General features: G+C 36.2%; 1 protein-coding gene across 3 annotated transcripts in view; it reads left to right on the forward strand.

Annotated features, from left to right (window-relative positions):
- MME (membrane metalloendopeptidase) overlaps positions 1-21,540 on the forward strand; it is a 91,109-nt gene extending 69,569 nt beyond the window's left edge. For all 3 annotated transcript variants that reach the window (XM_045539514.1, XM_045539513.1, XM_045539515.1), the window contains exons 18-23: positions 7,413-7,532; positions 9,068-9,201; positions 9,305-9,370; positions 12,196-12,291; positions 12,615-12,691; positions 20,291-21,540. In XM_045539514.1, the coding sequence (XP_045395470.1) occupies positions 7,413-7,532; positions 9,068-9,201; positions 9,305-9,370; positions 12,196-12,291; positions 12,615-12,691; positions 20,291-20,390 (593 nt within the window). In that variant the 3' untranslated portion in view covers positions 20,391-21,540. The remainder of the gene's footprint in view (positions 1-7,412; positions 7,533-9,067; positions 9,202-9,304; positions 9,371-12,195; positions 12,292-12,614; positions 12,692-20,290) is intronic.
- Positions 21,541-24,743: the final 3,203 nt, after the last annotated feature.

Consider the following 24,743-nt stretch of genomic DNA (forward strand, 5'->3'; position numbering starts at 1 on the left):
GGTTATATCTCATTATGGTTTAAATTTGCATTTCCCTGATGATGAATGATGTTGAGCATTTTTTCATATGCTTATTGGCCATTTGTCTGTCTTCGTTTCAAAAGCTTCTGCTAATGTCTTTTGCCCACTTTTAAATGACATTTGTTTTTTTTCTTGCTGATTTGCTTGAGCTCTTTGTAGATTCTAGTTATTAGCCCTTTATCAGGTATATAGCTTGTGAATATTTTCTCCCATTTTCTAGTTGTCTGTTTGCTCTATCTATTATTTCCTTAGCTGTGCAGAAGCTTTTTAATTTAACCAAGGCCCATTTATTTATTTTTATTGTTGCTGTGATTGTCATTAGAGTATTCTTCATAAATTCTTTACCTAGGCTGATATCTAGAAGAGTTGTTCCTATATTTTCTTCTAGAATTCTTATGGTTTCATGCCTTACATTTAAGTCTTTTATCCATCTTGGTTTAATTTTTGTGAGTGGTGAGAGATATGGATCCTGTTTCATTCTTCTGCATGTGGCTATCCAATTTTCTCAGCACCATTTATTGAATAGGGCTTCTTTTCCCCAGTGTATGTTGTTGTATGCTTTGTCAAAGATCAGCTGGCTATATGTGGATGGTTTTGTATCTGGGTTCTCTCTTCTGTTCCATTGGTCTACGTCTCTGTTTTTGTGCCAATACCATGCTGTTTTGGTTACTATAGCCTTGTAGTATAGTTTGAAGTCTGATAATGTGATGCCTCCAGATTCGTTCTTTTTGCTTAAGATTGGTTTGGCTATCAGGGTTCTTTTCTAGTTCCAAACAAAGCGTAGAATTATTTTTTTCTAGGTCTGTGAAATAATGACATTGGTATTTTAATGAGGATTGCATTGAATCTGTAACTCATTTTGGGTAATGTGGACATTTTAACAATGTTTATTCTATCAATCTGTGAGCATGATATGTTTTTCCATTTGTATTATCTGCAATTTCTTTCCTCATTATTTCATAGTTCTGTTTGTAGTGATCTTTCACCTCCTTGGTTATATATATTCCGAGCTATTTTATTTTCTTTGTAGCTATTGTGAATGGTATTGAGTTTTTGATTTGACTCTCACCTTGACTATAATTGGTGTATAGAAATGCTACTGATTTGTGTACACTGATTTTATAAGCTGAGATTTGCTGTATTTATTTATTAATTCCAGGAGTCTCTTGGTGGAGTATTTGGGGTTTTCTAGATATAAGATCATATCATCAGCAGTGATAATTTAACTTCTTCTTTCCTGATTTGGATACCCTTTATTTCTTTCTCTTGATTGCTCTGGCTAGGACTTCCAGCAGTATGTTGAATAGAAGTGATGACAGTGGGTACCTTTGTCTTGTTCCAGTTCTTAGTGGGAATGCTTTCAAAATTTAAATTATTACAAACCACATTAAGTAGTTTTGTTTCTTTTATAATATTCCCATTTATAGCTAAAATGGTTTTTCTTATTTCTAAGTACTTGTATCTTATTCCTAAGTACTTTTTAAAAGTATCTTAAATATAGCCATATGAAGTTATATTGACTTTAAGACTTCCTAAGCATCAGCATCTTAAAGTGGCTTAAAGTTCCAACAGCCTACTTTGCACAGATACAATTCTCCTGGCAATTATGTACGCTGGTTCTGGTAGAGATAGCCCTATCTATGTCATCTTCATTCTGGAAGCCACCAAGGAGTTTATAAAGTTAAAAACTCAATTATATTAAGTTTAACCATATGAAATTGTATTTACCTAACAATTTATGATCACTGATAGTAATATCACAGACATATACATAAAAATAATACTTGAATGGTCATATATACTGAATAACTGAATGACTTAATATGAATAAGATATATTTTTTCTCTTCCTGGGAAGGCCTGGACATCTTTGAACTCTCTCCTATCACATAAATGGACCCAGTTTTTTTGGAGCGTTATTAGCATTAGAAAGGTATCCAACTGACTCAGTCCTGCCAGAGGAGTTCTAAATGAACAGTAGAGCCTCCAGATGTACTTCGTACTCTAGGTGTGTTCTGTCCTGCTCTTCAACTCTAAATGTGATCTAGAATCAAGAGGGAAGACAGCTGGGCTTGGTGGCTCACGCCTGTAGTCCCAGGACTTTGGAAGGCTGAGGCAAGAGGATCATTTGAGGCCAAGAATTAGAGACTAGCCTGGGCAATATACCAAGCATCTCCACTTCTACAAAAAATTTTTTAAAAGATAGCTAGACATAGTGAAGGATGCCTGTAGCCCTAACTACTTGGGAGACTAAGGCAGGAGGACCACTTGAGCCTAAGAGTTTGAGGCTACAGTGAGCTATGATCATGCTACTACATTCCTGGGTGCCTACATGACAAAGTGAGACCCTGTTCTCTTAAAAAACAAGAAAAAAAAGAAGATAACCTCAGCATGATTTTAAACTACTCTTCTTCTATCTCAGAGTCTGTTGTAAGCCTCATTTTTCTTGAATTTTGTTACCAATTAGAAATTATGAAAAATCCTGTAAGATATTTATCATTGATTAATAAACAAATCTTAAACAAAATTATATCCTTTTATTTAAAGTTTGATTACACCTTTCTCCATAGCTTTTAAGTTAAGAAGAGGTAGGTTAAGAAGTTATCTACATCTTCTTTTAGTATTTTTATGGTTTCTAATTTTGGAGTAAAAATTTAATCCATCTGGAATTTACTTTGGTACATGAAATGAAAATGAATTATATGATATAATCAGAAAAGGTAGTCTTTATATAACATATAGATAATAAGTAAGATGTGTGCACCCAGGTTCAAATCAGGTAACTCAAAGTCTAAGCTAATATGTCCTCTGGCTATGGAAATGATTGCCTAAACTCAGACCAGAACCTGCTTAATGATCAACTCCTTGGAACCATGCAGTCAATCCTTTGTGATATATTTCTAAAGCCATTCAGAACTTTTCTTAGAAATGCCTTTCTCTCTGGAGGGTCTTCACTTTGAAAACTTATTTTTAATATTCAGTAGTTATGTCAGTGTAAGATCTAGTTCATTCTACACTGAGACTGTTAAAGTTTAATTACACCTTTCTGCATTGCTTTTAAGTTAAGAAGAAAAAGGTAATTAATTCATTGCCAAATTAATTTTCAGTATAATACCAAGGCACAGTGAGGCAATCTAGACCCTTAGCTGTGCATTAGGGCAAACTAAGGGATATAGTTTCATTTCAGTCCAGCTCAGGGAGAACCCTGGATCCTATCAGACCTGGTGCTGCTACATCCTCTGTAGGACCACTTTGGCATGTTCAGCTAGAGTAGGCCCAGGCAGCTTAAAGTCCCAAGACAGGACTTTGTTTGACTCTGAATTACCTCAAGTCCCTGGAGGTGGCTAAAAATTAGTCTACTCCAGAGATTCTCTGATCAGAGAAGAGCTGGAAATGTTCTCATTTTGAGTTTGTTGTCCTCAAATCAAACAAGCACATAGCAAAAGGAAAAAGAAGGTAAAAGTGGCCCAACATTTCACAAAATAGACAATTATCCTGTGAATAATGAATAATTGGCCATAGTAAGCATTTTTCTTTTAGAGAAAGAGTCTATCTCTGTCTGCTGGAGTGCCGTGGCAAGATCACAGCTCACTGCAGCCGTGAACTCCCAGGCTCAAGTGATCCTCCTGGCTCAGCTTCCTGAGTAGCTGGGACCACAGGTGTGTGCCACCATGTCCAGCTAATTTTTAAATTTTTTGTAGAGATGGGGTCTCTCTATGTTGCCTGGGCTCATTTCAAATTCCTGGGCTCAAGTAATCCTCCTGCCTCAGCCTCCCAAAGTGCTGGGATTATAGGAGTGAACCACCACTCCAACCCCCGCATTCTTAATATATAAGAAAGACCATTTTAATAATTGTCAAGATAAATGCATCTGATGGAAATATGAAATAAGAAAACTTGTTAACCTCTTTTCATATGCTTGTCTGTTAATAACAGCAGTTCAAGAAGGGGAAAGTGTCATGCAATAGGGGAAATCTTTGAAATATGCACTTTTTCTCTTTGACAATTCATTTAGATCTTCAAAGTGGGGATTGTCTTAACTAAAAATAATTGAAGATTCAGATTTTCACCTTTCTCCTTGATAGAAATGTGTGTGTGCATATAAATACACACAGACATATCTTCTGCAGTACTGTGTTAATGGATTTGGTATGATATTCATTACACCATTAGAGTTGGTATAGAATAGCATATACCACATACATGACCCCCCACACACACAGACATACAAACACCTCAAGTTAGATTGTATATACTTTTTCCTGGGATTGGTCATTTTATGCTTTTATGTTAAAAAATATTTTATTGTCATTAGGGAGTTACTCATATCAATAATTTCTACTTTTTAATTCATCCCCCACCATATTTTGTCCGAACTCACACTCAAATTTGTTACACCCCCTCACCACTTCACATAAACGAAGTCAATTTCTAGGAAAGAAGGCATACTGAAAGTGTTTAATTTTCTCTTCCTCTTCCTTGCACAGTTGCTTCATGGTGCTCTAGCAGCCTTCCATGTCATGCCATTAAGAAAGTTGCCCTTGAATGTTTGTCAAATTTTACTCTGCAAGTTCCAGGCAGAGTTGAATCATCTTATTAAACCTTAAACTCCTGTCCAAGGAAATGATTGAATCAGATGGAAAATCTTACTACTGCTGTATTCTCCTTTTTCATTAAAATTTCAGTAGGAAACCTTTAAATGAATATTTTTAAATTTCAGAAATGTATAAGCTATTTGCTATATTCAGCCTGTGTGGTCTATGAATACCTTGAGATAATTAAATTTTCTAAAGTGTCTTTTTCATTCCTAGGAGTATTATTTTCAGACTTGAAAATTGAGAAAATGTTTCCAAACATGTTGCTACTCCATTTAATATAAAAGAATGTTTAATCATTTTCCACCAAAAAAATTTTACCTGATTGCAAACGTGAGCTTTATCTGAAATATTCTAAAATTGAATTGCTTGCAGCCTTTAAAAATAACTTAGGAAAGTTGCTGTGGTGAAGTGGTGAAGTGGTGGGAGTGGGGTGGGGTAGCAGAGTAGGAGGAAGAGGAGAAACAGTCTTGTTTCATGGACCAATGTCTAATTTAATTAACTAACTTGTTGACAATCATGAATGTAAAAAATGTACAACCAAGCAGTTGGTTATAAACAACAGTTGTGAAGTCTACCAGTGGCAGCAAGAAGGTTAACGAGGAAAATCCCCCCTAGCAAGATTAGCTGAGGAAGTTAAAGGGGAGATCATAATTAGCAAAGCTGAACTTGAAAACTAGTATTTAATATGAGCCATAAAAATCTTATCACTTGCCTGAAAAGTGGCATATCAGGGTATAATTAAAGCTGCAAGATCTTTATAGTTAATGTTTAGTCTTGATAGCATGTTTCATAAGAGCATTTTATATAATGGGTAAATTTTAATCAAAGTACATAGTGTGGGAGATAGTATTCACTTTAAGTTAATAAAGTACTGTGCATAATTTTTATACTTTAAGCTAAAAATAATTTCTTGGCACTGTTTAGCTGAGGCAGCTACACGTGAGGTATAACTTTCATCAAAATTCTTCAAGGACGAAAGTATTTTTTTATTATTTTGTCATGTGAATGTTATGGCAACTTTCCAAATTTTTTAAAAGTCTGGAGAGCAGTTAAATTGCTCAGAGTATTTCTAAAGTCTTCTCTGTAAATATCTAATATTTATCCCTGAAACCCATGTAAGGTTATGTCATATTCAGCCCACCTGAAAGATAAAGAAACATTAGCTACTCTGTGCTAACTAGATCTTCAGTTTCTTAATGTCAGGGCTCTTTTGTTATATTCTTGATATCCCACATAGCAATGGCCTGTGGCTTTGCAGATAACAGGTGTTGATACTAAAGATTTTGTTTGTTTCAGAGCATAATGTTTCAGCTACTCAGTAGATACTAGAACTTTAAAACATGAAAGATAAAATTACTAAACTGTGGGCATTAATTTTAATTTCTTTCTAGGGTCAAACAACATGACCCAAAAATTTATTAAACAGATGAAATGTATTCCAAGAGAAGAGAAGAAAAGCACATTATTAGTATATTTCAGAAACAGTGAAAATATGGTTTGACCAGAATATGTATTATAAGAGGATAATGGAGCAGGAATTGCGGAGGTGGAGAAGATGATGTTGTGTTTATGTAGAGACCAGTGAGAAGCCTTCTGAAGATTTTTAGTAGGAGAGTAATAATGACCAGAGTTGCTGCTGACTGCAGGATAGATTCAGGTTCTAGGTTAGATTTAGGATAGATTATAGATATTTAGGTGAGACAAGAAGTGGGGAGACAGATTAGCTCATTCTTGAGATGAGGAATGAGAGTGTGAACACGACAGTGGCAGTAATACCGACAGGAGGAGATAAACCAAAGAGATGCTACTGGTAGGAAGGAGATAAACCAAAGAGATGCTACTGATCTTTGCCTAAGTGGAATGTAAATGGCTCTGTAAAAGAAAGGAAGTAACTAAGATAAATAGAAACATTCATGGGTGATTGAGATCCTTCAAGTGCCATTAGCAGAAATAATAAAGTCAATAGAGTTATAGTTATGGCTTAGAGTTTGATGTTTGATCCATTAAGTTTAAAGTGTTTGTAAGACCCCTAAATGGAGAAAGTTAGCAAGTTACTGCAAATGTCAGAGTAGACATACGAAACTTCATTTATTCAGCACATTTCCTGAGTACTGATTATGTTCCAGGCACTGTTCTAGTTTGAGGTATTAGAGCTAATGAACTGTAAAAACAGATGGAACAAAAACTCAACAGATGTGTATACAGACTCACAAATCTTAGCTCTTAAAGGGCTAATATTTGAGGAGCTAGGGTGAAGTGGGGCAGACAGAAAAAGCAAAAACTCCAGCCATAAATAAACAGAATATAAGGTAGTCATGGGTGCCTTGATGAAAGAAAAATAAGGTTATGTGATTGAGACATACCTTCAGTTGAGTGGTGCTGTTTATTTAAGATGCTATTGTAGATAGATAAAATTTCAGAAATAACGTTAAAAGTAATATTTGCGTTATTGAGGAACTATTTCCTCCACATATTTATAAGGGAGAAAGGACCATCTGAATGAAGGTTTTCATTTTCCCTTGCTCCAAACTCCTTACAGCAGAAAATAATCTTAAAAAAGAATGTATAGGGAATTGTGATTATAAATCATAGATTAGAGTACCCCTCCAGGATGAACTCTTTGTTGTCCTCAGTAACAAACAGCCTGCGTTTGTTTCTATAGCAGAAGATTTTTGTATATACCTAAGTGAAACCGACATACTGGACAGCGGCTTAACAAGCATGACGCTGACCTGAGGCCTGCTGTCATAGAATAAGACCACAAATCATCCTTAACCATCTTCTCTCCTTGTAGTCTTCCCAGCTGGCATTCTGCAGCCCCCCTTCTTCAGTGCCCAGCAGTCCAACTCATTGAACTATGGGGGCATTGGCATGGTCATAGGACACGAAATCACCCATGGCTTCGATGACAATGGTAAAGTGTAACTGACATTTTCCTTTGGCTGAGATATATCCTCATAAATTTGATTACGAGTCATTATAATTTATCAATACAAAACCACATGTATTCATCTGTGTATCATTAGCTTAATCTTTACTGTACTTTCAGTTTTCCCTTTAAACTGTTGCTTAAGAAGATCAGAAAGTTCTAATATTGAGGTAAGCAGTGTGTGCTGTACACTCTGGCAGAAAAAAGCAAATACTTATCTTGAGAAAACACTGTGATATTGATCAACACCAGTGATAATGCTTGGTCTTATTTTCTGATTGTATGTTACTTATCTTGCCAGATCCTTAGAGGTCAGGGTCTATGTCCATGTCTGAGAATCAGATATATTAATAAAATCAGAAAGTATTGTCTATCCAGGTTCCCATAAGACTCTCAAGTTTGAGTGCTTTTGATTAGGGACTTTTTTGGCTTTTTTCATCTTATGCCTATTACCTAGTTCACACCCTTTCAAAAGTAGGTACTTAAATGTTTATATGCTTCCCTAAAAGGAAAAAATAGATTTAGAGTTTCAATGAAAGCGGAATTCCTAAGAGTAATTAGAAGAAAAGATGTGAACTATGTAAAGAAATGATAGTCAAAGCTATGAAAATGATTAGTTCAGAAGTGGGAAGAAAGTAAAAAGAGAACAATAAGCAAGAAAATAATTAAAACTAACTAGATCCAACTTTAGAGACCCAGAGAAAGAAAAGTAGGCAGGAAGGGTATAATTTTTTAAAAGACTAAGTGTCTATTAACTCAATTAAACTATGCAACAGTCTTAACCGGTAAATACTAATACTATTTTCATTTTTCAAGTTAAAAAAACAGAGGCATATGAAAGACTTTCTCAGTGTTACAAATCTAGGAATTGGTGGAATCAGGAGGTGAGTTCAAGTAGTTTGGCTTCATAGCCCCTTTCTTATTCACTACATTTTAATATTTAATAAATATTAAAAAGGTGATAAAAGTAAATGTCAAAAGATATGACATATATAAATGCAATTGGAGCTTAAAAAGAAGGAAGATCAATGTAGTTTAGGGCTGGCAGGAAAGCTTCAGGAGAAAAGGAAGACTGTTTCTTTGCGCTTGAAGTACAGGGAAACTGAGCCCACAGTTTCATGTCTCATGAAGGGTCTGAGAATATGAAATGAATGTCAGAATAAAAATGTCAACCTTTTTAAAAACCTCAAAATATCAAATTAGACAGACAGACTTGGTTGAGGCAAAAAACATCCAACAGAACGAGGCATGATTTCAGGAGTGTTTTGTCTGGTGGCCTCACCTGAGATATCAAGAGACTAGTGAGTGAAATATCTGTGTCGGTGCTGAGACACATCAGCAAATAAGCTCCAGCGGTCCAGGCTTTCCCAACCCTGTGGATGGGGTGGGACAGCAGTTTCTCACATCCTCTGTCCAATTATACACAGAAGTATTTTGGTTCTCACACTTTGAATTAAAGATACCTTACTGTAAATCTTGTTGTAATGAGTTCCCATTTTACTTAAATAAATATATTACAGGCAGAAATTTTAACAAGGATGGAGACCTCGTCGACTGGTGGACTCAACAGTCTGCAAATAATTTTAAAGACCAATCCCAATGCATGATATACCAGTATGGAAACTTTTCCTGGGACCTGGCAGGTGGACAGCACGTATGTCATTAGCATTCTCTTGAAAAGTTTTAAATGTATTCAATCTTAAGTGAACTATTGATGCTTTTCTTAATGATCCTAAGACAGGGTCTTCTTTTAACAGCTCAATGGAATTAATACACTGGGAGAAAACATTGCTGATAATGGAGGCCTTGGCCAAGCATACAGAGTAAGTAATAATATTTTCTTTCCATTTTAGTGATTGGAGTGTTTATCATATTTAATCATTCATTTTAAAGCCTTTTGCAAAAAAAAAACCACATATAAATAGTAAATGATGAATGAAAATGGAAAAAGTGTGAAGAGAAAGGCTGTTGTAAATATACCAATCATGACGGTCAATAGAGTTGATGTGATAGAGCTGAACACATCTCTTAAGTTTGCAAAAAGCCAAGAAAAGAAAACACAGAATGTTGTTTCAACAGAAATGAGGAGATATGAAAGTCCACAAAGGAGGCAACATTATTCTAAGAAATAATCTCTGAAATAAGTTTTTTAGGAAAGATGTCCCATAAGGATGATTATTTCAGGCTCTTTGATCAATATAATGAACAGGACCCTCAGTTTCGCAGCAAGTGGGGTAGCATTTGAGAACAATAATCAGCGTAAATCAGAGGCATTATATTAAACCACGGTTCATTTGCCATGATATGATAGGGGACTGAAATGATATGGTTCCAGCACGTGGCCTTGCAGTCAACCAAACTGCTATATGCAAAGGAGTATTATCAGTGGAGCATCACTTAGGATTCTATTTAGCTTTCTGCTTATTCTTCCATTCAACAAGTATTTATTGGGACTTTACTGTGGTCTTGGAACTATTCTCAGTGCTGGAGATATAGCAACCAACCTCCAGAAAAAATGTCATTCTTTGATGATCTGAACAAAGGATGTTCTAGTTGATGCCATGTGCATAAGAAAAGTAGGGATTTTCACAAAAGGGTGGAGGATTGGTGGTCTTAGAAGCAACAAGGAGGAGTAAGGATGATTTTGAATGCTTCTCTCAACCCTGAGGTAGCCCACATGTGGTACAATGAGCACAGTCTACTTGGGATGATACAAGGGACAAGATATCCCTACACTAGAGCTGGGCTTCCCTAAAACAAGGATGAGTGGAATAATTGGTGGAATGGATGAGAATGTAGAATTATTTGTTCACCATAGAAATCTTTCTGTTAGAGGTGAGGAGAAGAACATGAGTGGTTGGGTCTGGGAAGAGAAGGCATCAGAGAAGTGTAGGGAGACAAGAATGGTGGGTCCTGTGACTTGGCAGTGATCAAGGACAATAAGAGTATGAAGCTTGGGAGATTAAGCCTGCTGTGTTGTTTCCAAAGAATGATTCCCAGCCGATTCCTGAGGGATGGTAGATTGCTACTGCTTTGAATGCTTGGTAATTTTTTTTTTTTTTACTGGATGCCAGACATTGTGCATTTTACTTCTTTGGGTGTAGGATTATTTGTTTTGTTTTGTTTTTCTATAAATATTCTTGAGCTTTATTCTCGGATACAGTTAAATTCCTTGGAAATGGTTTGATCCTTCTGAGTCTTGCTTTAGAACTTGTTAGGTGGGACTGGGACAGTTCTCAGTCTAGGGACAATTATTTCCAACTGCTGAGACAGGATTCTACTGTGTAAATCTTGGAGTTTTCCATTCTTGTCCTGTGTGAGTACCCAGGCATTGTTATCTTTAATCCTTTTGAATGATTCTTCTCCTAGCATTGAGTAGTTTGCTCATACACATCTCCAGATGAATACTAAGCTGAATGCTTGAGGGTGACCCTCTGCGATCTCTGAAGTTCTTTTTGTGTAGCCTTCTCCGCTGTAGTACCCTGTCCTTGGTATCTCTGAACTCTCAGCTCCTCCTCAATTCAAGGAGTTTCCCAGGCTCTGACTGAGGTTCTCCTTCCTATGCTGTGGGTTGAAAACTCTCAGGGCAATAAGCTTGGCTGTCACAGGACTCACTTTATTTGTTTACCATCTCTCAAGGATGGTTCTTTTTTTTTATTGATGTTCAGTGTTATGCAAACCATTGCTTCATATATTTTGTCCATTGTTTGGTTGCTTCAGCAGGAGGTTAAATCCAATCCCTGTCACTCCGTTTTGGCTGGAAGTGGAAGGCACTGGTGCTCTTAACATTCCCATGGAGATTCTGACATACAGCCAGATGGAGAATCACTGCTGTAGAAAATCTAGCCAAAGTTTGGATTAATGGTACTTCCGTAGAGACCCTCACCTAGAGAAAGTACAGAATTACAATATAATGAAGCAAATTGGAAATTGGAAATGACATATCTCAAAAAGTTTGTTGTCAATTCTTTTTTAAGTATATTCAGTAGAAGAAAACTACCTTTTTTCAATAATGTCCATAAATCCTTAAGAATTAGGAATATTCTCTGACATTCAAGTTACCTAAATTTCTTCCTCCTAATGTAACTGAAGTTCAATCTATTTTGTCCTGTCTTCAAGGGACCAAAATAGTTGCATAGCCTTATTCTCAGGCTTATAAGATACTAGGCCTCTAAGGAATCTCAAGAGAATCCCTTGACTTTTGGTAAGAATCACTCAAACTAAGTCTGGTGTGAGTCTGTTTTGCTAAGAGTAGTAACTAAGCCTAACATAGCAATTTCAGGCTTTCTTGGCAATCCATTCATCAAAGTGACTGGCCTTATCCATAGAACAACATTTAGATAAGTTTTTCATCACTTATTTTAGTCATCCATTCATTCAATTGACATTTATTGATCATCTGACATGTGCCAGGCTCTTGTCATCTGCTAATCAATATCCTATTCTTTTCAGCGCATTTGAAAATAAATTCTAGTTTTCTTTCTAATCCATGAAATAGCTGTAGTTTGCCATATCTAAATTATTATTATGTGTTATTACAGTGATTTTAATGTAAAGGTTAATTACTTGATTACCTGGTCTTTTACGTAGACTTATATACAAACTTAGAAATTATAATCATCTTTTTTCCATTTTATCAACTGCCTAGGCATATCAGAATTATGTTAAAAAGCACGGTGAAGAAAAATTACTTCCTGGACTTGACCTAAATCACAAACAACTGTTCTTCTTGAACTTTGCCCAGGTATTGTATCTTTCTTGAATGATAGATGTGGAAATCATTTTGAGTTATAATTTCACAGTAAATTAGATAGTGCATGTTGAATTTTCTTGTTTTTACCAATGTGGCAGAGCATTTGACTTGACCACCTTTCATTGTTTATGATAGACTGTCAGATCATATTAATGATAAATAATTGTGTTCCTGGTTGTACATTATTTGACGACTTAATGGCTAAAGAATGCAAATTTTAATTTAATTTTGCTTCTTCCCCCCACCCTGCTCAAACAAATCCTTGATTGAACCTGAGCACACTGCTTTGCTTTTCCTATTCCTATCTATCCTAGGTGTGGTGTGGAACCTACAGGCCAGAGTATGCAATCAACTCCATTAAAACAGATGTGCACAGTCCAGGCAATTTCAGGTATGTGGATATGAAGAGCAACCAAGGTGCTCCCATATTGGCTCTATTGCTTCCATATTTGGAATATGGCCTTTTCTAACTGTGATTCTATTATATTTGGAAATTCAGTGCTTTTTTTAATGTTTTATCATTTTTATTTTAATTTTTTTTTCATTTCAGCATATTATTGGGGTACAAATGTTTAGGTTACATGTATTGCCTTTGCCCCACCCGAGTCAGAGCTTCAAGTGTGTCCATCCCCCAGACAGTGTGCACGGCACCCATTGGGTGTGTATATACCCAGGCCCTATTTTTTGAGAGTCAAAGGATCAACAGGATACAGTGTATGTTTACACAAGCATAGCCTTGGCTGCTGTTTTTCTTAGAATCTATGTGTCCAAGGCTCAGCACCTGATAGATTTTAACAAAGATGTGGCCTCAGAATAGTGGCTCTATTTAAAGCAAGCATAAAGACATTTCTAAGAGTCTGTGAATGGTTTAGGCCTAGACCAATGAGTTCTAAATTTAAAAAAAAAATTCCATTCAACATAAAGAAAAACTTCTATTAGTTAGAGGTCTCCAACATGGAATATAGCACTGTCCCCCAAACTCCAGGAGAGAATACACTGACGCAGAGGTCAGAGAACAGCCCATCCAGGGTGCTGCAGAAAATGCCCTACAGAGTGGAAGACTGAGTTAGAAGATACCTAAAGTCCTTCCCAAATTAGAAAATCTATGAGAACAATGGACTGAAAGAGAATCACTCTAACCAACAACATTTGAGTGTTAAATCCTAGATCCCTGTGTGTTTTAGGACAGAATTTCTAATGCTACCCCTTTCCCATGTACCATAACACTTAATCACTCATTTGCAAATCAACAACTACACTTCTCAGGCAAGAAAGTCTGGGGGAAAAAAAACTAAAAATTTAGCAGGGTGGTTGGAAAATGGAATTTGAGAACAAACGAAAACTGATAGAATAAATTTCAAAAGCCCTACCTCAAATGGATGTGAACATACTGCTGGGATCATTCATTCCTGGGAAAAAACACATTTGTTTATGGGGAAAAACACATTAAATTATAAAGTAATAAAGTAACACGTTTAAAAATTAAAGAATTTACTCAGCTTGTTCTAGTATCATCATTGTCATTATCATCGTCACTACCTAGTATTTATTTGCCTTAACAGTTCTTTCAAAATTCATTTGCTCAACAACTGTTTATTGTTTGTAATCCAAGCTAAATTTAGTCATGCTAAGATATTTAAATTAGCAGCTTTTTAGGTAATGAGCAACAAAGTCACTGGAGCAATTCCCATTATGGTTTATCCAAGAAACTTTTAGTTTTAATTTTTAAAAGTTATCTTTTTCCTTACTGAAGTCTTCAGAAGTTAAGGTATTAGAATCTAATTCTGAGAATAGCAGAAGCTTACACAAACCACCATATAATCTAATTTGTCAAAGCTTTGTCCTGCATTTCCCCATGAGCTAAAACATATATCCATAAAAACCTCAGTAAATTTAAGTAGTACCTTTATAATACCTTGTGTATCTGTCATCCTCGGAGAATGAGAGGTGGCAAATTAATTTTTGACAGGGTAAAGATTGTCTCTTTTGAATATTAACATTTTATCCTAAACACTGGATTAAAATTTCTCTATTTAAAATACATTTTCTACCTTCTTGCCTTAACAAAGTCTCCTGAACAAGATCGAACTTCTTTTTTCTAATGAAACAGACTGTTATGATCATTAGCTGTGGTTTTGCTCTTTATTTATTTAGTGAAATCCTCAAAAGCTGTAGTGCGTGGAACTATTTACTCCTACACCAATGCTGATACTTTTTGACTTTTCATTTTGGCTTTTTATTGGAGTTTTTCTGTGTGTCTGTTTATTCCCTAGTTCTCTTTCCTTTTACTATATTGCCTGCCTTTAGCCACCCATTCCTCCATTCTAATTAGCTCAGAAAACATATTGTTAAGCTTTCATGGTAAAAGCAAACACAAGCTTTGAAGGAAGAAACCCTTGAGTTCCAACCATGGTTCCACCATTTACTAGTTGTTACTTTAACTCTGTGCCTTGGTTTCTTGATACGTAAAATGAGGATTAAATCATCATGAGAGTTGCTGGAGGATTCATATTAATGTATATGAGATGCTTACTATATATAAGTGTTTGAAAATTAGTACTAAAACTATTTTTATATAAGAGGGATGAACAGAGTAAGAATTCCTATGAAAAAGGTTTATGGACTTTGCAATTGCCCTGTCAGCTGACAGTTAAGGGCTTTTGTTGCTTCTTATGTTCTGCATAGTTTAGAATGTCAGTAATTCATTACTGGTTAAGTGATAGGTAGGTAACTGTTTTATACACCCAATTTCAAACTGAAAACAATATTTTATCATAAATATGTGAAATTACTTGTCTTTAATTTTTTTGTTCTGGCTCCAAAGATGCCCCTTTGACTATTTTTCATTCATAATAAGAGAAGTTGTATGTGTTGTTTTATTTTTCTTATTTTTTTTTCAAGGGTAAATGAAGTGCCAACCTTTTGTCAAGGAAATAATTATTTTCTCTGGAGGTAAAGAGATTTCCTTGGCAAAAGGTTGAGGTTACATTTAGTTTTGGAAACAGGCTGCTTCCTGGCTGTATAAAGTAAAACAGATTTTTTAAAGAACTTTCAAAACTAATAGACATTGAGCTGCTACTGAAAATTTGTGCTTGGTGGTTTATGTAAAAACCTTTTAAGATAGAGGGATATTTGTAACCTTGTGCTTAAAAAGCCTTACTGTTAAAAACAAAAGGCAAAATATACTTGATATAAAGCTGAATCTATAAAACCACATATGTGAGCTCTAATCTATATAATTTTCTTCTTCATAGATAAAGCCTTGTATACTCTAAAATAAACTTTTTAAACCTTTCAAAAAAAACATTTTCCCTTTAATCGTCTAGAAATTGAATCCATAATTTAAATATTATTTTTTGGAAATCCAGATTTTAGTTAGCCATCCATAGTCACTTCAGAAAATGGTTATTTGTTATAATAATACTTACTATATAATTTATAAATGTGTTTCTAAAATTATTTTGATATAATAGTTCTACATAATAATAATATATGAGGGTCTAATGATTTTTAAAGCAAGTCCAAATAAAAAATGATTTAGATGTTTGGATTGTTCAATGTTATTGTCCAGTCAGGGAAAAAAAGGGCACTTTATAGACCTAATATTACTAACAAGGCAAGAAATGTTTTTCACAGCTTAATTTCTAATATTTTTGAAAGAATATTCTTTCTAGTGTTTTAAGTAAACATTTTCAACAAATGTAGCTATTTTGTTTCTTCTCGTTCTATAAGTTAGCATGCTTAGGCTAAAGGCTCTTTGAAATACTGATGTTTACCCCATTTACCTTAAATATTAGCATTTGTTCCTGATATTTTATTAGTACCAGTATGGATTTTGGTGAACTTTGTAAAATTTCTGTTAGCACCTATTAACTTTTAGCCCATATCTAGGAATCTATTCAGGCATTTATTTCTTTATGAACGTATAGTGGAACATACACTCATCGATGTGACTTTGCTTTGAAAAAAATCATAAAAATTAGTTAATGGTAAAGATCATATAGCATATTCATGAATGAAACCAGTTAACCTTGTAATCAAGTCATTCATTTAAAAGAAATAACAAAAGGTTGTCAGAGGAACCATTAATTGTAAAAAACTTATTCAGTAACTTAAAAATTCCATTGTTTATGGGCAGAAATAGTCAGATATGTTATAGGATTTAAAGTCCATTGTTGATCACACAATGTTTAACTCTTAGATGTTTTAATACAAGTGATTATTTGCCAAGGGAATAAACAGCAGCAGTATAATAAATTATTTTATATAATAAAGTTAAAATTTCAACTAAATCACCTTATGAAATATTGTCTTTATTGTCTTATTATTAGAAATAAAAAACAAGAAGTTATTAATACATAGTTTTCATATAGCATGAAATTCATTTGCATGTTCTATGTAATACTGATGAAATATGATCTCACTCTTAGAGAAGGGATTCATTTTATTAATAATGTATCCACTTTTCAAAATAGATTACTCATATCATCCACTCAAAGATTTGATGTTATAAACACCAAACATTACTTAAGAGTTCTAGGAAAGTAAGTGAAGCCCTTGTGTGTTGTTGACCTAATTATTCAGAATCAAATGATCTAAGTGAAGTCTTTGGAAGGAAAGAGAGGAGATGGAATGGACATGAAGAGCTGAGTGCACACTAGGTTGAGTGTTTCCTCATTGCTAACTCCCAGCAGTGTTTTTCAAAGACTTCTATTTCCTCAAGGTGTTTTTTTGTTTGTTTTGGTTTTAATTTTTTTTTAAGTTTTTAAGAGAAATGTAGAATTAAGTCATAGGTTTGGACATTTGTACTGAAGTACTTGTCCTCATATGACAAAATTTAAGACACAATAGTTTGGGAAAATTTTAATCAAAACAAAAAAAGTGCAGCTCTCTAGTCAGTGACTCACAAATGCTTATTACCCTGTCAACCAGGGAGCTCACTCCCAGTGTGGGGAGTGTCCAGGCCACTGTGATGTCTGCTGCTTAGCCAGTACCTATTCCTGAATTGGGAAGAGGGTTGGATTAAATGAATCAAAGCTCCTCTCTAACAGAGTCAATGAGCCTACAGTCTGAAAAGACTAAAAACCAATGCAAATTCCTAATTTCTAAGATCTTTTGATTCCTACCTATACAGTCACTTTTGACTATATTATAGAAATGAAATTGTTCTCATTTTTGTTTTTTTGGCTTATAAACAATATAAATCTATTTCTCACAGTCTGGATGCTGGAAGTCCAAGATCAGGGTGCCAGCATGGTCAGGTTTGGTTCTGGTGAGAGCCCTCTTCTAGGTTGCAGACTATATACTTCTTATATCTTCACATGGCCAAGAATTTGTTCTTGAACATTTTAGAAGTAAGACATAAACATCTTCTTTTTCAATCAAAGTAAGCCAAGCTGTAAACTCCTAGCCTAAGCAAAAACATAAGCAATTTAATTTCAGTAGTTTTTCAGTGTACTACTATCTATGGTTGTGCAGAAATCCAAAAACATCACAGGGGCCTAGAAAGGAGGAAACAGCTTCATCCCCAGCCTGCTGTGGTCACTGCTGAGATCCTTACAGTCTGAGTGCCCCAGCTGAAGTCAGGTGGCTCCATTTCCCTCCAAGGGTCTTGGGCAAGGGCTGCCAGAGCCTCCACTCTTGACGTTCAGGTTCACCAACGGCTAAATACCAGTCCTGGGCCCCACTCCATTCTTGGGGAAGCCAGCCATCTCCCACTCAAGTGGACTAGCAGATCTTTAACAAATTCCCCAGCTCTGTCTCCACCTGACGTCAACACTCCCACACCAAGAAGATTATTTTTACCTTTAAGACTCTATGAAGAGCCCTAAAAATCAAACAACCAAAAAAAATATTATGTCCTCCCTGAAGGATAGGGGGCTTATGGTGGAGAATTGAGGGTTAGGTGATATGTTGATGAGTGACATGAGAAAGTCAAACTAACAGAAAGTCCATATGGATCTCTCTTTCCCAGAATGGGGAGAGAGAAATAATATGCTTTCTTTCTCTTCTGGTTGGTCCATAGTAGCAAAAAAAAAACACCCCAAAAACAAAAAAACACTAAACAGTGTTTTTATTCATTATGTCCTATTACTCCTCCACAGGCAATCACCATGACCAGGCCACAGGTCCATTCATTCAGCATGTACTGAGTTCTGAGATGCACAGCACTGTGCTGGGCTTCGAGGGTGCAGCAAAGAGCAAGACATACACACACAATACAGTCATCCCCTGGTATCCATGGGGGATTGGTTCCAGGACCCCCACAGATACCAAAATCCATGGATGCCCCAATCCCTGATATACAATGGTGTAGTATTTGAATATAATCCATGCACACCCTCCCTCCTATAATTTAAATCACCTCTAATATAATACCTAGTGCAATGTAAATGTTATGTAAATGGATGTACCATATTGTTTAGAGAATCATGATAAGAAAAAAGTCTATACATGTTCAGTACAGACACGATGTACCCACAAACACATATTTTCATCCATGGTTGCTTGAATCCAGAGATGTGGAACCCACGGGTACCAAGTGCAGACTATGTTTTGCCTTCATCAAGATTATAGTCCAGTGGGTGTGTCAGGAAGTAAAGGAGAACAAATCATTGTAAATTTGTGATAAGTGCCTTGATGTGATAGTACAAATGGGAGGAACAAGTTTAGACAGTATTCAAAGAAGGCCACCAGGAGGTGGTTTTTAAGCAATAGCTGGAAGGCTGAGGAGTTAGCCACATAGCAACTGGCAGGTAACTTTCCAGGGAGTGGTAGCAGGTGACAGCAGGCCCCCAAAAGGAAAAGGATTTGGCTGGTTTGAGAGGCAGCAGGTCAGCATAGCTTGAGCCTAGTGAGGAATTGGAAGAGAAATATACCATGAGGAGGCTGGGAAGGTAGGCTGGAGCCATCAGAACACTAGAGGTTATGGAGAGGAGTATGAATTTCCTTCAAGCCCCTGGAAGATTTTAAGTAAGAAAATTATGGAACCTGATTTAAATTTTTAAAGATCACTCTAACTGCCATGTGGAGAATGGAGTGGAGAGGAGAGAAATGCTAGGATGTGTACACAATAGGATATGTACCACATGGGGGGAGTTCTGTAAATCAGAGTGGACTCTCCTGTCACTTGCTCCTAGTCTTCCCACTGCTGCGGTCCACGTGCCTCTGGGCCCTTTCTCCCAACCCAAGGTGAGGGTGGCCGCTGATCCCAGCAGGAAGGGAAAGGAAGGAGCTGGTTCAGGGTTCAGGGTTGGTGTGAAAACATCACCTCTGCATCATTGTGCTGACCTGTTTCTCCCCTCAAATGCTGCTCGGTGCCGATAGTGAGTTGGACTATGTTGTTTTTGCCCATTGGGGTCAGAGATAAGAAGAAATTGGCATTTTACCAGCTCTTTCCAGTTATTCAGGCTGAATCCAGTTTCTGATATTTAAGGAGTCCTTTTGGCAAAAAAAGAAAAGAATTCTCTATCTTCCCTACTAAATCACATCAACAAATATCTGTTGAAAGTTCATCACATTTTAGGTTATTGTGTGAGCTTTTTCAAGATGTATTGAGAAAACATGATTTTATTCTTTGACCAAACTCTTCTTACAACTCCAAATAGCTGCAAATTCGAATATGAATTAGTCATTTGTTTTACAAACACACATGAAATATTTATGAATTATTAACGCCATGACAACCTTAAGATGCAGATTCTATTGTGCAGAAACTGAGACACACCAAGGGCTCATAAGCAGAATTCAGACCATGCAATCTGTCTCCAAAATTTGTGCCCTTAACTCCTGTATTTTGTTACCTCTCCACTGAAAAATGCTGTTGACGAGAAGGCACTGATTCACTGTACCAGTTTTTCTTTCTTCCTTTTAAACTTTAATTTCCAAATTCACTCACTTGGACTGCATAGAGAAATTCTACAGGGCTCCAATGTGGTTTGGATATGAGTATCAAATTCTAATGGTAACTGTTTGTTTGTTTGTTTCAAAGGATTATTGGGACTTTGCAAAACTCCGCTGAGTTTTCAGAAGCCTTTCACTGCCGCAAGAACTCATACATGAATCCAGAAAAGAAATGCCGGGTCTGGTGATCTTTGGAAGAAGCAGTGCAGCCCTTGGCTAGACTTGCCAACACCACAGAAATGGGGAACTCTCTAACAGAGAGAAAATGGGCCCTGGGAGTCAGGAAGTGACTTGGGGTAATTAACAGAGATGAGAGCATAATAATACAAATGAAGTTAGATTATTCTAGAAAGGCTGTGGAGGGAGGAAGGAGAGAGATCTAAGGTCTATTAATCACTTCTCACTGTGTAAATAATGGTTAATTCTAAAGATAATATTACTATTCATTTCTGTTTCCTTTATGGTCTGCCAGTTTGATGTTGTCCCTAGAAAACAATGTTAACCGCTTGAGGTTAACAATAGGATTAGTGAAAATTAGTGAAATCCACTGGGATTTCTAATCCAAAGTAGAAAGAAGATGTTGAAGAATATGGTTGAGCACCTGAAGCACAGTGGTGAAGTTAGTTTAAAACACATTGCCTAAGTACTTATTTTTACTTTTATTTGCAGCATTTATACTCCTTCAAAACCCTTCCAAAGAATTCTTATACACATTGGGGCCTTGGGGCTTATATAGTTTTAAACTCAGTTTGCCATGCATCAGTTATTCATTCTGTGATTATTTTATTTTAATTACTCTTAGGGCAAAAATGAAGGTCTAAAGTTGTTTTTTGTTGTCCCTGCCTTCACTAATATTGAGATTCTTGAGGCCCCCTATAATTTTCTAAGCAATTTCTTGCTCTATCTCAAAACTTGGTCTTTTTAAAAGATTTATAGTAATGTATAAATAATAATTTTATATTTAATTATTAACTACATTTATGACTAAGTAACTACTATAGGTAGTCATTAAATATTGAGGTTTCAGACCAAGATAAACAGTTATGAACCAAGATCTGTAAAGTGGTATACAGATGAAAATTTGAGACTTTTTAAACTTACAAATCATATTGATGAAAAGCTTTAAGCACAAACTTTGGGGTAGGACAGTTGTCTAGAGATCTGTAATACTTGTGGTTTATAAGCAGGACTTACAAAATTAAGTCTGTCCTTGAGGGTGGCTCTCATAAAAGGGAAAAACCGCATCTATGTAGCTCTGTGTCTCCTATCCTTTCAGGTTTGTCATCTGCTGGAAATATTTTGATAATAAATTGAAATTGTGAGCCCATTACTCACTAACCCTTTGTGCCAGCTGTCTAGCTTTAGAAAGTGCATTTCTGAGTAGAAATGAGAGGCCTCCGATGGACCTGCTTCTAGAATTCTAAGTGATGTAGAGTTCTAGAAGGGCACTGTCTAGTCCCCGATAGGAGTTTATCTCTTGAGGCTTCTGTTCCTCTCTTTTCCTGTCCTGTTGGCTTGTTTAGTTCATTTCATTACCTAATTAAGATTTTACAAAAGAGGTAGACTTCCAAAATCCTTATTTTTCGTAACAAAAGATGAAAGTGAGGGAATTTCTATCCAAATTATGGATGTTAGTTTTCCTCCCTCTTGAAAAATGCCCATTTGCCTTTTTAAAAAGTTACAGAAGTATTATAACATATATACAAAAATTACATAAAGCGTAGGTGTACAGCTCAATGAACTTACTCCAACTGAACACAGCCCTGTAGCCAGCACCTATAAGAAATAGAACATAACTAGCACACTAGAAGCTCCCCCCTTTTCACTTCATTCCTCCAAGGACAACTGCTGTCCTGACTCCTAATCTCATACACTAGTTTTGCCTGTGTTTGTCTCTTATATAAATGGAAACAAGCAGTCTGTATTCTTTTGTGTCTGGCTTCTTTCTCTCAGACTTACGTTTGTGAGATTCATCCATATTGTTGCATTGATTGTGGATCTTTCATTCCCATTCCAGAATAATATTCTATTGTGTGACTATATTACAATTCATCCATCCCATTGTTGATCCCTTGAGAAGTTTCCAGTCTGGCACTATTGCAAATAGTGCAGCTATGAATATGCTTGCATATTGCCATCCTTACTTGAGCCTTTCTTGGACTTATTTCTTCAAGTCCTTCCAAAAATTATTATAAATATTGAAAATATATTTTCAGACTAACTATGGATATCCTTACCCTTTCCCCGTTTATCACTACCACCGTTACCATGGATGATTCAAAGTACCTTTATATCTATATTCTCTTAGGATAAACTTAAAGCATACCTAAGTGATATTTGTAGTTGGAGTGATAGGAGATTCCAGCTCTAATAAAATAACTCTCTCTAAGCTATTTTATTTCCATCCTGTCAGAGCAGGTGAAGAGCCAGAAGTGAAGAGTGACTAGTACAAATCATAAAAAGCCACCAGACTCCAACTGCTAGCTTTTTAAAACATCAGGCTTCCATCTCAATGGAGAAACAACTCTCCAGTGCCTAGATGCCCTCTCTATGTAAATAAGAGATTTTCAGGGGCAAAGGGATAGATCAAATTTAGAATAGCAGTACCTCGCTATCCTTCACATGTGCAGACATCGTCAGTTGTACATGGTACTCTTGTCGAGTTATATGGGAGCCTTCTGACCTCTCTGAAACACCACCAATCATTTGAGAGTTGTCACATCAGATAAGGTATATCTCTAATCCCACATGTAAATCCAAGTCCACCATGGCTGAATTCTGGTCAAAGAAAGTTTAGGAGGATTGGGAGCTGATATAACTCAGGAATGAGGATAGGAAGAAGCTCTTGGTGATACCTGTTGGTAAGGAGTCCACCTCCAATCCGCAATGTCCACATGGATTCCAGGTGCAAGGTGGAAAGGATGGTATCCTGAGAGAAGAGTCCTTGTTCTAGTCCTATTCTGCCACGACTGACAAGGTAACCTTGGCCATTTGCTATATTCTTTTGAGCCTCTGCTTCTCCCACATAAACAAAAGGGAATTAGATTCTATCAGTAGTTCTCAGCAAGAGTAGGAGTATGTGTCCAATGCTTCCTTACCCTTAATCTTTCCCCCAGTTAAGAACCAATGGGCAAAATAATCCCAAAACTTCCATTTAAATGCCTGAGTTCAATTAAAGCATATTTTAGTCCAAAGAATAAGGACCAAAGTTTCACTGAGTTTGAATCTCTCCTGGTGTTAATGTTAAACATTTAGATGGGGCAAAAGCTTACTGATTTTCTCAAAATCATTTATCATTTCTGTTGCCACAGATGGAATTCTCAAAGTAGAAGATATCTTTGGAAAGCAAATTAAATACCACTCTGTCAAAGATAGATAATCAGAAATTTTTCTTAGTTTCCAGTGGCAAAAATACAAAAGAAAAACACTTTTTATACTAATTAACTCCGTCCCAAACCCCCAACCCCCACGTAAATCTCCACCCCATTTAGTTGCTCAGACCGGAGTGCAGTGGTGCTATCATAGTTCATGAAACCTTGAACTCTAGAGCTCAAGCAATCCTCCCACCTCAGCCTCCTGAGTAGCTAGGATTATGGGCACACACCACCACACCCAGCTAATTTGTTTTAATTTTTTGTAGAGATGAGGTCTCACTATGTTACCCAGATGGTCTCAAACTCCTGGCCTCAAGCAATCCTCCTGCCCCGGCCTCCCGAAGTGTTGAGATTACAGGCGTGAGCCACTGTGCCCAGCCTTCATTTACATCTTGAAAAATGTTAGGACTAAATGGAACTTTTATCTCTGTAATCTTACACTTCATGCTACCTTCAAATTGAATCTTTTAAAAATGAATGACATAAACTATTTAACCAATATTTTCTTGTTTCACCACCCCTCCTTCCAAAGAGCACCGTAATTTTCTGATTGGATTTGTTTTCAAAAGTTAAGTGAAATGGTTGCCACATGTTGTAGGGAGTCACAAGCATAATCAGATGACTTAGGTAAAGTCAGAAGTGTCTTTGTGCACTGTCCCTAGGTCCATGGGCTGAGGAACATCACCACTGGGTTGATCAGGTGAAAAGAGGAGTCATACCTGACTGGTGTCAAAATAGCACATGTTTATTGCATTCTAATCTTTTCTCTAACAATGTTTTCTTAATTTCAACTCCTTTTATTTTGCATTTTCTCTAAAACAGTGAAAAATACTACTTTCATTTTCAACCTCATTGCCAAAATGTGCATACATTTTGTTTGACAAAACAGATCTTCTCAGTTGTGCAAGGGAGGCCTGTCAGAAAAATAAGCATTGGCTCTTGCCGGAAATAATGATGGGCCAGCTTGGGAAGTGTAGAAAGACTGGAAAGCCTAGTGTTTATGATAAATTTTTATACTCCTGGATTTCCTTTCTACCCAGAAACTAACAATTTTTGCAATTATCAGGCATATTAACATCTTACTGCATTCTTATAAATACACTTGATATCATCTGATCCTCTCAAGTTATAATACATTCTATAAATTTACTCTGTATCTGGGAAGTC

The sequence above is a fragment of the Lemur catta genome, chromosome 1 (genome assembly GCF_020740605.2).
Source record: "Lemur catta isolate mLemCat1 chromosome 1, mLemCat1.pri, whole genome shotgun sequence".
Taxonomy (NCBI): domain Eukaryota; kingdom Metazoa; phylum Chordata; class Mammalia; order Primates; family Lemuridae; genus Lemur; species Lemur catta.